The sequence below is a fragment of the Tachypleus tridentatus genome, chromosome 3 (assembly GCF_004210375.1).
Source record: "Tachypleus tridentatus isolate NWPU-2018 chromosome 3, ASM421037v1, whole genome shotgun sequence".
NCBI lineage: Eukaryota > Metazoa > Arthropoda > Merostomata > Xiphosura > Limulidae > Tachypleus > Tachypleus tridentatus.
Window position 1 is genome coordinate 99,838,509 of NC_134827.1, and position 15,001 is coordinate 99,853,509.

Consider the following 15,001-nt stretch of genomic DNA (forward strand, 5'->3'; position numbering starts at 1 on the left):
AGAAAACAAAAGTAAGATTGTTAGGCCTAAACGTAACAGATTACAAGAAAACAAAAGTAAAATTGTTTGGCCTAAACGTAATAGATTACGAGAAAACAAAAGTAAAATTGTCAGACCTAAACGTAACAGATTACAAGAAAACAAAAGTAAGATTGTTAGGCCTAAACGTAAGAGATTACAAAAACAAAGTCAGATACATTATAACTTAGCATGTACAAAACAAAATATTTTTCTAGTTTTTCTTTTCATTTCTTGTTTTATATGCCAACTTCTTTGTGTTTAGGAAGGGATAAAAAATAACTTTATATTTATTTCTACTTTCAAATAAGAGAGCAAATTTACGTGCACGTGTAATTTTTTTTTTTAAATCAGACGTTTATTAAAACAGAAGTTACTTTCTTAGCAAAAACAAATAAAAATTACATGAGCAAATTACTGTGATAAAAGAAATTATTGCGAGAAAACCTGGAAACCTGTTCAAACTATTTTGATAGCATATTCTGGCAAAAGTTTTTCGAAGTTGCAATGCTAATTATATTTAACTAAGTTTTCAATATTTTTTAAAACAATTACCGTAGATGTCGGAAAGAACAATGATTTCGAACATTATATTTGCAATTTTTTTTATTTTAGCAAACAACAAAACAAAAGTACACTAAACAGATGACGAGGTGTGACCAAGTGATTAGCATGTAGAACTGTAAATAGTTCACGCTTTGTACTATAGGGCCATGAAAGAATTATAAAAGTGACAGTCATATCCCATTTGTCAATAAGAGTGGTTCAAGAATTAGCGGTGAATGCTTTTGAATAGCTAACTCCCTCTAGTTAGATGAACTTAGATAATGGCTTTAACTCAGTTTTTATTTAAATAACACATCTCATAGTTGATGCCCAAGAAGTGGTGGCCTGATAATTTGTAATGTTAAGATTCCGAATTGAAGCCCTGCGTCAGGCAAAGCGCAGATATCCACTGTATAGCTTTGTTCCAAAAGAAAAAAGAAATACGGGTAGTATAGAATATTTATAAAAGAACATTCTCAGCACGAGAGTCTTGTTAGAAAGTGTCTTTATTAGGAACGAACTCGCTCTGACAAAGAATATAAAGGAAGACATTCTGACCAGTTGATAGAGAACTCCAAGTGTTAAAAAACTTTATTGACCTTACGTACGCTGAGAACGAAAAGCCACGATTTCGCTTGCCAAGTTCTCACAAGGAAGTCTTATTGCAAAAGAACAATAAAAAAAAACAGCAACAAAAAAAGTGCAAACAAACTGAGATAAAGAACTAACATTGGACACGAAAATAACTATTTGGAACTTCTCCGGATCTGACGCTGTGACAAGGCCTACTAAACTACAAATCACACGATTAGTGAAATACAAGATTTATTAAATCATCACGATTCGGTTGATTAAAACGAATGCAATAAAGTCTTAACATAGTCAGCCTAAGAATCACAATACTTAATAATTGCCATCATACATTTATTATTTCTAAAATATCTATCAGTATAATAATTGGGCAGCATATTATTTTAGCATTACAAGTAATTAAAATGGTTATGCAAGTCTTTTGTTGTCTTCTTCATATTACGCATTAACCACAATAGCTTTAGAAGCAAAAAAAAAAATATTCCTTGATATAAACTGTAGTTAATCAGCATAGCCTTTGTAGTACAAATAAATGGGTAGATTGAAGTGACCAATGGTAGCTTTTGTCTTAACTTACCACAGTTAAATCCTATGAGAAGGCGTCCAAATATGAGCATCTCTATACTGTGGGACATCTTGCTGATTCCCATTAGAGTTCCTCCTAATATTCCCATAATATTGTTCACGAGTAGCCCTCCTTTCCTGTGAAGAAAAACTTGTTAAACCAAAGAAAAATTCCTATACACACACACAAAACGTATTTTATGGCATCCTGTTCAAACATTGCACTGAGAAATTTTAACAAACTCCCATGTTATAAAAAATTGTAGTAGTTGTGTGGACCTAACAAGAACAACTCTGTGGCATATATCTATTAGTTGTGTGGACCTAACAAGAACAACTCTGTGGCAGATATCTATTAGTTGTGTGGACCTAACAAGAACAACTCTGTGGCAGATATTTAGTAGTTGTGTGGGCCTAACAAGAACAAATCTGTGGCAGATATCTAGTAGTTGTGTGGACTTAACAAGAACAACTCTAATATTCGTTCCCAACCACACTTATAAAAACTGGATCGTATTTTACTGCTGTTAAAATCAACAGCTGTACGTAAAATAAAAACAATTATCTGATTTTAACTTAATAATCAGAGTTCTTCTCAAATAACTTATCAGTTACATTTTGAATTATACGCGAACGTTTCTTTACGTAAAAATACATTTTTTTTAAATCTGAGAGGATTGATTTTGTTTGTTTGTAGTTAAGCACAAAGCTACATAATGGGTTATCTGTGCTGTGCTCACCAGACATTCCGCTGTGCCACTGGGGGGTAAGAGGTACAATAGCTCGCAAATAAAAATATTTTAAGGCAGAAAACAACTCATGAATAATATTACATAATAATATATCCATGTTATGAGTTTTAAAAAACACAAATGTCAGTTATGTTATTAAATGAAGTACAATCTTATTTGGTTTGGAATGATTAATATAGGATGTTTCGAATGTGGTTTTCTTTTTTTTTTATTATTGCCACAGACAGTAATATTTTTTTGACGCGATATCCTTCACCAAAATAATTTTCTAGATATATATCTTTCTTTCGAACAATTGTTTTCATAAATAAAATTGCACGCACATTGGCTCATTTACGTTTAAATACAGTACCAAATATAATTATTTCGTTTGTTTGTTTGTTTGTTTTAAATTGCGATTAGAGACCTAAATCTCAGTTGCATATTTCCGGAAACGTACTTTTAGTACTAAAATTTTTCCGCTGACGCCATCTGGAAATCTGGTTTTTTTTTTTTTTTTCTTGACTGGAAGATAAAAAAAAAGAACAAGATAGAACCTCTAATCTTAGAGTGAAATTAATGAGTGTTTGATACCAACCTATAAATTATTCACAGATTATACAAGAAACCTTTGTTTTCAATATATGAGCTAATGTAAATATTAAAGTAGTCCTTTCAGTCAAAATACGTTTATAAACTTATTTTCGTGCGTTAAGGTAATTTGGTTTTACACCGGTGATATCACAGAGATAAATTGGAATCCTCTAACGTGAAATGTTAGATTTTTAAAGTAAATTCATAAAAAATATGTCACATTTAAAATGCACTAATATAACAACAAGTAGTTATAATGTTATAGAAACAAGGAGCTTAAGTTCACAAAAGAAATTAGTCGCAGTTAAATCGAACAATCTAGCATAGCGGCTTGTTAACCACAAATATGGGAGTGGTTCACAGATAATTCATGACCTTCAACACTGAAATGATATTACGGTAAAATTATGTCTGAAAGAAAAAGAAACAGTAAAACCCATTGAGCGCAATCTCTACGACGGCAGTAAACTGTGACATCACATTCTTTGCTAATATGGAGACACATTCTCATCTACAAAGTGAACGCTATGGTTGCGAATGGGAACCTTCTGACCCCAAAATACACTGAGATGAAACTAGGCGTAACTTCTAGTACTGATAATAAAACAATAAATAAGAATTTGTAAAAAATCCACAAGCTTCCAGCAACATCCGTTTTCCGTAAGAAAAATGGCCAAACACTCTAGAACCATGGCAATTCTATTTCATCACATACATGTCAAACCCATATATCAATTTACCCTTTTGCCTTCGTTCAATTCAAATCTGATTCATTCATTGTTCGGAATTAAGCACTAAACTGCACAATGGGCTATCTGTGCTATGCTCACCACGGGTATCGAAACACGTTTTATAGCAGTGTAAGTCCGCAGACATAGCGCTGTGCCACTGAGGGAAATCTGTGCAGTGCAAATCTGTATTTTGGAATAGTTGGATTTAACTGTCATTCTGATAACGGAACTTCAGATCCACAGACCGGAATACCAATCATTTCACACCACTCAGAACATCAAAAAAGGAAATCAAAGAAATCCATATTTGTTGCCTGATTGCCAACATATCATTGAAACGCATAACAGATTATTTATACAGCATAAAACTAATAAAACATATGTTGATACAGACTTCCATTTAGCATAATTTAGTTGAAATCAAAGCTTTCCATGCTTTAAGCCACTTATAACTTCAACGAAACTGAGCTAATGTTCGAAAATAATACTTAGAACAATGCCAAAGCAGGACAACTTTAGCAGTGTTACTATCAAGTGAAATTGCAATGAAACTAAACTGCTGAATTAATGCTGGTTTTGGTTGTTGTTAAGCCCAAAGCTACACGTATGTACTCTGTTCATCACGATATCGAAACCAAAATTTTAGCATTATGAGCCTTCAGACTGTAAAAGATGATCCAAACTTTTAGTCCGAAATAATGGACTGTTTGGTAAGTTAAATACTGACAATAAGTATGAACAGAAATATTCTCGTATATAGAGAGGATTAACTCTGTATTAAGCAAATCAGATTATGTTGTAACCACAGTTGATATAAAATTGCGGTGAAACGGAATGTATCAAAACTACATTTTTAATTCGTTAGGGCGTTTCGTAAATAGAGTGATAGATCGAAAATTGGTCGCTTTTGGGAAGGATATATAATGACCCTTTCAGACGTAAAATGTTCGTACTCTCAGCCTGTAAAGATGAGTTCAGATTAGGGCTTTAAAATTTTCATCTATGTACTCTAGTCCATTGAACTGAATAGCATTTGGAAACAAGAGAATATAGATTAACTCGAAGCACCAGAGCAGTCCGGAAAGGGACCTACAAAAAGTTGTACTTCAGACTTGGCAAACAAAGTGTGATGTTTCGTAACAGTTGAGAATCCACAAACACAAATATCAGCGGTACAAACCTTTTACGCGCCCCATGTATCAACACGCACGCAACGAGAATAATTTCCCTCTAGAAAAGCGACACAAGAACCGTGTACACAACCTTTTTTTTCCCCATCACATATTCAACCGTCACATACGTCGTAACAAGGCTATTATCAAGGTGCACGACTGTCAGACAGAGAATGACCGGACTTGGCGACATGGAATTTAACGACGTGGCGAGACTTCAGATTCCTTTGAATATATCACGTGCTTAAACTTAATAAAATATTCAGCTCACAGCAAATTTAGGCACAAGATGGTTCTATAGAAGAGCTAGTTCTGAATGTTGGAGCTGGCGCACCGGGATCGAATCTGTGTGATAGGAAAAAACAACAACAGTCACTCTCCTGCTGTGGGTGTATTATAAGAGTGACAGTCAATTCTTTAACGTAACTGCAAAGTGTCAGGATGCTGCTGACAGTTTGAAAGTAAGATAAAGAAGTATTATTCTATTTTTTCTTATAATTTCAAATATTACGACCAAAGATAATGTAATATTTTTTGAACAGTTAAACCTTCTGAAATGAATTTAGTTTTTTGACTTGTAGCACGTATTGTAACTATATTATATCATGGTTAGTCTTACTCGAAAGAAAATATTCAAAATACATTGTATATATTTGAAATGACTTTTATGTTTGCTTTGTTTTTTTTTAATTTTGCGCAATGCTACACTAGGGCTATCTGCACTAGCCGTCCCTAATTTAGCAGTGTAAGACTAGAGGGAAGGTAGCTGGTATTGTTTGTTTGTTTTTTGAATTTCGCACAAAGCTACTCGAAGCCTCTCTGTGCCAGCCGTCCCTAATTTAATAGTGTAAGACTAGAGGGAAGGCAGCTAGTCATCACCACCCACCGCCAGCTCTTGGGCTACTCTTTTACCAACGAATAGTGGGATTGACCGTCACATTATAACGCCCCCACGGCTGAAAGGGGAAGCATGCTTGGTGCGACGGGGATTAGAACCAGTGACACTTAGATTACGAGTCGAACGCCTTAACTCACCTGGCTGTGCCGGGCCTTGATTGAAAGGAGTAAAATGACAAGGAATTGGTGTAGGGGAAGCATGTTTGGTGCGACGGAGATTAGAACCAGTGACACTTAGATTACGAGTCGAATGCCTTAACTCACCTGGCTGTGCCGGGCCTTGATTGAAAGGAGTAAAATGACAAGGAATTGGTGTAGGGGAAGCATGTTTGGTGCGACGGGGATTAGAACCAGTGACACTTAGATTACGAGTCGAATGCCTTAACTCACCTGGCTGTGCCGGGCCTTGATTGAAAGGAGTAAAATGACAAGGAATTGGTGTGATTTTGTACACTTATCATTGAAAACCTACAACGCGCTGGATGTCCATTCAAAAAAATATGTCCTCTGGCGGGACAGTGGTAAGTCTAACAGATGTACAAAGCTAAACTCTGGGGCTCGATTCTCTGTAGCGTGTATAGCAGATAGCCCAATGTGGCTTTACTCTAAAACAAACATACAATAAAATATTTGTTGATAAAAACATATTTTGAACATTTTCCCCTTTAGTTTAACAAATTTCAACTTTAACTTCACGTAAAACGTAAGAGCTAAAGTCTATGTCAGTTTCTTACGTTGACAGCTATCTAACCAGGAATCTCGAGTACCAATCGGGTTTTTGTTACTTAAAAATCAGAGGTTAAAGTGAACAAACTATTGTTAACCTAATGAGTTGGAACACAAATGACCATTCACAATTTACGAACCTCAAAATTGTAGATGAAACATCACAAGATCAGGACAGCGACTCTTTATTATTAAAAGCAAAATCAACAGCCTGATCTCACCTTCCAAGCTTGTCAGAAATATTTCCTCCTGATATTCCTCCAGTTATTAAAATTATTATTAAAAGCAAAATCAACAGTTTGATCTCACCTTCCAAGCTTGTTAGCAATATTTCCACCTGATATTCCTCCAATCATACCTCCTATTGCGAAGATTGACACAGTAACTGACAAAAGTAAGTTCTTGTAGTCTTCGGTTATATATTCTCCTGTTCGTTCTCTGTATATGTCCGAGATAAATTCTTCTATAATCTTGGAAATAAATAAATATATGTTTAGTTTTTATTATACATGAGATGAAAAATTAGTCATTGCAAGGCTAATAAGTACTCTATGGTATTTTGTGTACATTACATTCGCGGAGATGTATATTAATTCACGGAAAATAAATAACAAAAACCACCCGTAGTGGACTAGGCATTGCCTGGTACTGAGCACACGAAACATAGTAAAAACTCAATACATTAAGAAACCAAAGAAACACATCCACAAAACTATACTCACCCGATCAAATGAGCAGTGAACTCAGCACCAACAAATTTCTTTCAAAAACCATTGAAAAAATTATACACATTCACCTATATCAACAACACAATCAACAAATACACGATAATGAATTTCAAGAAACAACAAATTATAAAACCTTAAATTGCTACATGCCATGTATTCCCAATATAAGTGAAAAAATAACCAACATGTGTAAAAACTTCTAACAAAATACAACATTCCAGTAAACATCACATGTACTCAAAGACTGGTACAAAACTAAAGTCCACACTATGTAAAAACTACACTGAAGAACACAACACCAACATAACTTATAAAATACAATGCCACAACTATTACGACTTCTATATTGGAGAAACAAGTAGAAAATGGAAACCAGATTTGAACAACACAAAAAAACATCTTCACACGTTACTGAACACTGCAAATCAAACAAATACGACATAACCATAAAAAACACTCAAATACTAAGTAGCGAAACAAACGTAAAATCAAAGAAGACCTACTTAAACAGCAACTAAAACCAAAATTAAACCAATATAAAGAAACACCTATATAGCTATAGTAATTAGTAACTTAACGTCTAATTGCAACGCCCCCTACAATACAGTACTCGTTTACATTCCGTCCCTAAGACACGTGTTCGACAAGGGTTAGTTGCAAACTCTCTTCGTTAACATGAAGACGACCTAAAAAAGTCGAAACGTTGTTTTGTACTTTATTTTAATTAAAGTTTTAATACCAGTCATCTTGAAAATACATTTAATGATTCAATTGGGTTTGGTTTTGGTTTGTTTTGAATTTCGCGCAAAGCTGCACGAGGGCTATACGCGCTAGCCGTCCCTAATTTTGCAGTGTAAGACTAGAGGGAAGGCAGCTAGTCATCACCACTCACCGCTAACTTTTGGGCTACTCTTTTACCAACGAATAGTGGGATTGACCGTAACTTTATTAACGCCCCCACGGCTGAAAAGGCGAGCATGTTTGGTTGACGAGGATTCGAACCCGCAACTCTCCGATTATGAGCCGAGTGCCTTAACCACTTGGCCATGCCGGGGCCTTTCAAGTGAGTTTCTCGTCATCATGAAGGCCTATAATGGCCTTCTTTCGATAAAGAAGAACAAATGAAAAAAAATTGCATACTTGTATTCAGATAATTACATGTAACAATTCGGGGATCTTCGAGGGTCACAACTCCTTGAACAACAGCCCCTAAAACAGCCAGATATTAGCGATTACGTTCTAGCTTTCATTCTCTGTATGTACGATTGTACATAAAAATGGAAGTGTTATCTAGAAGTTCAGCCAAAGTATTGGTCACATGAAGCGAATGATAACACGTTTATTTAGATTTTTACCGTACTCTTTTATTCATAACAAAGAAGTAACAAACACTAAGTAAATATATTAGATTTCCTTCACAGAAAAGCAAAACTTAAATCCCCCTGGAACTGTAACATGAATACATAAAGACATTCCACTCTGGAAAATGCAAAGTTGTTTAGTCTAACCGAATAAAACAAAATAAAAAGTAGATATGAAATGTGTTGAAATAAAGCAACTGACAATGTATAAATTATATATTCCAAACGAGTAGTTAGTTACTTTTAATTTTCGCAAAAGGTTCCACAAGAGATATCTACATTAGCTGTCCCTAATTTAAGAGTGACAGACTAGAGGGAAGGCAGCCAGTCATCATAATCTGCCGCCAACCCTTGGGCTACTCTTTTACTGACAAATAGTAGGATTAACCGTCACATTATAATGTCCCAACAGATGAAAATAGGTTTAATGGAACAGGGATTCAAACCCGTGCCCCTCAGATTGCGAGTTAAGCGCCTTATCCACCGAGCCATACTGAGCCCTTTCCGAACAAAATGTAATCTATAGTCAATAGAAGTCCAGCTAACTAGTTGTAAAAACGATTTAGACCTAGGTATTATATTTAAAAACGGATATTTTTGTCGAGATGTTTTCCATGAAAAAATTCGATTCCCATATTTAGGGCATTCGACAAGATGAGAGGTTGAATTCCTGTTACCGAACATACATGCTTGCCATTTTAGCGTGAGGTACGTTATGATGTGACATGTAATCCCATTGTTTCTCGATAAAACAGAAACCCAAGAATTAACGGTGGGTGGTGTTGACTAGCTTCCTTCCCTTTACTCTATCACTGCTAAATTATGGGTGGCTAGCGCATATAGATCTCTAATTTTTGTGCAAAATTTGAAACAAACCGAACTCATATTTAATTCGTGATTTTCGTCAGAGTTCCTCAGAGTTGTGGCTTATGATGTGTCTATTTATAGTCATTGTTTTATAACGCGACTGTGAATCATTACTGGTATTGTTAAATTCAGATCCATATTTGATATTGAAAAGTTTTCAATAATTACCGAAGGTATCGGAATTATAGAAACCATCTTAGCTTTGCGTTCATAGCATGACTTGAGTCGGGCGTTAAGAAATAAATAGGTATATTCACTCTGAACGACACTTTGGGCTCACATGGTCCAAACAACCAGGTTAAGAGACCCTGAAGTTCATTTCTATATACTGTAGAGAGTAGGGAGTTCCCATCACCACAAGGGTTTTGTTTCACTCTTTAGACCAAATATTTGGATTAACTATCACCTTTATTATAATCCTAGAGCTGAAATTTTAAAACGTATATAGCGGTATCATGTCTTCTGTGATGACGAGAAAACCCACTTGTAAAGTAAATTATATTTGTAAAAACGGCTGGTATGGATAGAGAAAGATCTATGTAGAGGAGCGAACAACGTTTCGACCTTCTTCGGTCATCGTCAGGACTCAGCACATGAAACAAAACAAAAACTCAACATACTAAGAAACCAAATAAACACAGCCATAAAACTATGCTCACCAGATAAAATTAACGAATAATTAGACAAAATAAAACAATACTTCATCAACATCAATAAGTTTCCTCCACAAGTCGTAGAAAACATTGTACTCACACACCTAGACAAAAAGCAAAATCAATTAACAAAAGTAAATATATTCTACAAATAAAAAAATCACAAAACCATATACTGCTTCATACCATATATTCCCGAGATTAGCAGAAAAATAACCAACATTTGGCAAAAACTAGTAAAAAAAAAGACATTCCAGTTAATACCAAATTTATTCAAAAACCAGGCACAAAGCTGAGGTCTATACTATGTAAAAACTACACTGACAAACACCACACCAACATTATTTACAAAATACAATGTGATAACTGCCACGACTTCTATATTGGAGAAACAAGTAGAAAATGGAAACCAGATTCAAAGAACATAAAAAGTTACCTTCACACGTTTTCGAACACTGCAAGTCAAATAAACACAACATAACCATAGAAAACACCGAAATACTAAATAAAGAAACAAACATAAACAAACGCAAAATTAAAGAAGCCTTACTTATACAACAACTCAAGCCCAAAATAAACCAATACAAAGGAACACATTTATATCTATATTAATAAATATAATCAAACATCTAAGCACCCCCTCTACATTCCTACACTCAGTTACACAACCCCCTTCAAACATGTGGTTAGCTATCGGTCAGTTACCTCTTTCTTTCTTTGTGAACCTGACGATGACCGAAGAAGGTATCACATCTTGAGCTCTGGACCATTCGATCCAATACACAAGAATAAATTGTAATGTACCAGCTCAAGTATACTTTCCCGAATTTTCAATTATCGAACAGAGGGAAGACAGACAAACAGACAACAGAATTCCATAAAGGGTTTTGATCGGCTCTTCAAACAGAAAAATTTGGATCGTATGACCAAGTGTGTCTCAGAAAAATATTTATTAATTATTTTATCCAGTGTGCAATGGTACTAAATTTGCCTTAAATTATAGTTGCTTAATTCACTTTCACAGTGTGCAATAGACGATAGCTTTGGCTCAGGTGATCATTAACTAACACAATTTTTTTATGTTCTGCAATGATGCTTGACTGAAAAACTTCATTTTCAAGCTGATCTTTAATCCTCTTAATTGCTGGACAATAATGATTAATTTAACTCATATGATTATTTGTTAATTTCTTTCCACAGTGTTTATTGCAAAGATACACAATGAGTTATTTGCGCTTTTTGTGTACCACAGGAAATCAAACGCCAGATTTTTGCTTTGTATATCAGTAAACTTACCGCTGGCCGAGAGGGGGGCTTCCACAGTGTGGAACGATAATGAGTTTGAAACCATTGATTATCTTATTAAAACATCCTTTCATAAGGATCATAATATGCACCAGGAAACCTTTATAGATACTTAGCCTCAGTTAGAATAAAAAATACACCGGAATGTGTAATGTATTGTCATTTGGTTTAAAATAACACATTTAAAACGAGGAAGCACAACTAAAAAAAATACCAGATTATAGGATATTATTATAGATAGTTATTTATCTACTGTAATCCTACATGTTAACAAAGTATTATGAACGTCTATTTCCGTAAGAACCCTGACTCTAAATAGAGTTATCGGGATTCCATAATTGTGACTTATCCGTTACTTGACCCTACGTGTTTTCACGGTATTACGAACGTTAAGGTTAACCAGAGTGGACTTGAAGCCTATCTTAAAATGGAAGGCTCATTCCATCAAGATCCTATCTTAAAATGGAAGGATCATTCCATCAAGCCCCCATCTTCAAATGGAAGGCTCATTCCATCAAGCCCCCATCTTCAAATGAAAGGTTCATTCCATCAAGCCCCCATCTTCAAATGGAAGGCTCATTCCATCAAGCCCCCATCGTAAAATGGAAGGATCATTCCATCAAGCCCCCATCTTAAAATGAAAGGCTCATTCCATCAAGCCTATCTTAAAATGGAAGGTTCATTCCATCAAGCCCCCATCTTAAAATGGAAGGCTCATTCCATCAAGCCCCCATCTTCAAATCTCGTTCGCCTAAGAATAATTACAATTCTCGACAAATCTGATGGAGACACAGGCCATGTTTTCCTTACTTAGACACCTACTGTTTTCACTTGTTCCTTCGTACAGCTGAAGAGACATGCCAAGCCTACTGGCATCAGTGCACGCATTTTGCTTTCTTGGTGCACGAGAGAAACACGTGCTTTAGAGCAATAACACGAACAGAAGTGACACACAGATTTAGCGAACCCACTCGGCTGGATTATCTGGTGGCGGTCATAAGGTTTTAGTCTTACATGCGGGAGACAAACTGAATTCACTGAAGCGAGGCATTTCTCCTGGTTTATACTGCTCTTTGCTAAAAAGAAAAAGAAAGATGCCGTATTATTCCTGTACCACGTGAGTCCGCTGTTTATACACTTTCGTGTACAGTGTTCACAGATGCTTAAAATACGACACGTACCCGCTGACTGCTTAAGCAGGGAGTGGAAGGTAAAAACATCTTTTTAACAAGATGTTGCTTTGTTTCAGTAAAAGGAAAAAAAACGAACGACAATAATAAAATATCGTTCCGGAAAAAAACCCAGCAAAATGAAACGACGCATATCTGTCACATTAGTGGTTATGTTGTTGTTTGTTTCTATAAAGCAACAAACGAGAAGACAAATAATTTATCATGCTATTTTGGGCAAAACGCAAAATTTTATAAATGAGAGGACCGAATGAAAAATACTGTAAAAATTGAAGCACATTTTAAGACCAGCCACCACTTGTGTAAAACTTTAGGTTTATGCTGTTTTTCTGTTGTATATGTGGAGTTGTGAGCGAGTGTGTAATGATATATATATTTATATACACAAAACGGTCATTGTTGTTTACAGTTAAACATGAAACTTCACAATGGACTGTCTGTGCTCTGCCCACTATGAGTATCGAACCCTTACTTCTTCTGACATCAGGTATATTTACACAGTTGGTAGGTTGGTCTTAAGCCTAACTTCTCCTAACTTAGACATATATATTTACATAGTTAAGTGCTTGGTTTTCTAGTCAAATGTCTCTTCACCTCACATAGCTCTAAATAATTTAGTCTAACTTTTCTTTACTTTAGGTATATGTATTTATACACGTGAGAGTTTGACCTTTTTCTAACTTTTATTTACCTCAAGGACGGATTTCATAAAACAAGTTCTCCTACGTACTGGGGAAATCAATTAGCCTTAAACAGACTGTAACATCAGCATAATAATTCCTGGACAGAACTGTGTAAAGTCAGTGTATTGCATGAACCAAAGCAACCGGATGGTAAGACCATGGCTTGCATGTATGTGCCAACCCGTGGGGAAGAGGGGTAAAACAAAACGAAGAAACTTAAAAGCTCGCAAGAGAAGCCTCTTTATGAAATCCTGCACAACGTGACTGGGAAGATATCGACCCACCTTCCACTAGGCAAGGGAAGGCAGGAGTCATAGAGAATATTCATCAATATCCAAAAATAACTAGACTGTTAGAAAACAAAATACCGCTTGGTGGAGCTGGGATCAGTTTGTTTTTGAATTTCGCGCAAAGCTACGAGGGCTATCTGCGCTAGCCGTCCCTAATTTATCAGTGTAAGACTAGAGAGAAGGTAGCTAGTCATCACCATCCACCGCCAACTCTTGGGCTACCCTTTTACCAACGAATAGTTGGATTGACGGTAACATTATAACCCCCCCCTTCATAACTGAAAGGGCGAGCATGTTTAGTGTGATAAGGATTTGAACCTGCAACCCTCGGATTACGAGTTGAGTGCCTTAACCATCTGGCCATGCTTGACCCTGGGAATAGCAAAATATGAGAACTTAGTAAGACAGTGTACAACTAGAAGAAAATTGGTAGCACCAATAAAGAAACTCCATCTTTTGAGAGGTAAGTGTGCTTCTCCATGTAACCCATCTAGTAATCGAAAGATCTTTTCCAACTTTGGACGTCTTGAAGCAGAATGGTTGTACTTTAAGTAATGTATTAACAGTTAACTGTTGTTCCATTCGTTGTTTAGAGTAAAATTTCGGTTGGAAAAACAGAGGGTTTTTTATAGGAATTCTTGTTAATATTGTGAACTCGTACTTAGAGATAAAAGAAAGGCAATTTCAATAACGTACGAAACCCATATGGTCACGCAATAAAGTTAGCAAATTAAATCCAGCTGAGTGAATTTGAGATATTAATAGGTAATATTAAGAAGTGCATGTATACGTAAATATCATACTTCAGGGTTCTGAAGGACACTTTAAAACTGACTGAGGAAAATATTCTCGTATTGAGGTAACATAACGTAACAATAAGAGAGGCTAAGATGGCCTTTCCATGTATGCAGTGTTTGATATTCTTAGCACTTTACATTATTTGTGTTAGGCCCGGCATGGCCAAGCGTGTTAAGGCGTGCGACTCGTAATCTGACGGTCGCGGATTCGTATCCCCGTCGTGCCAAACATGCTCGCCCTTTCAGTCGTGGGCGAGTTATAATTTGGCGGTCAGCTCTCATGTAGCTTTGCACTATATTAAAATCAAATCCAAACTCTGTCATCTATAGACAAGACATTCGACGTTTTTTACCATCAAATCATGTAAGACTTTAATCTTTAACCAAGCGATCAATGTTTACTGGATCTATGCATATAATATTAGCGACAAACGTGTTTCATAAAGGTTAGGTTGTTTAAAAGTTTAATAGAGCAAATAAACAACTTTGGTTTGATTTGGTAGTTCGAGAGTGAACTTTTACTGGTGAAAGTCATGTTTTTCAAGCGTCATTTATTC

At 35.7% G+C, this 15,001-nt stretch overlaps 1 protein-coding gene across 1 annotated transcript in view; it reads right to left on the reverse strand.

Annotated features, from left to right (window-relative positions):
* The window catches only part of LOC143247590 (glucose transporter type 1-like), an 83,850-nt gene that overhangs the window by 35,976 nt on the left and 32,873 nt on the right, over positions 1-15,001 (reverse strand). The window contains exons 3-4 of the mRNA XM_076495910.1: positions 6,880-7,040; positions 1,733-1,857 (exon numbers count right to left, since the gene is read on the reverse strand). Of these exons, the coding sequence (XP_076352025.1) occupies positions 1,733-1,857; positions 6,880-7,040 (286 nt within the window). The remainder of the gene's footprint in view (positions 1-1,732; positions 1,858-6,879; positions 7,041-15,001) is intronic.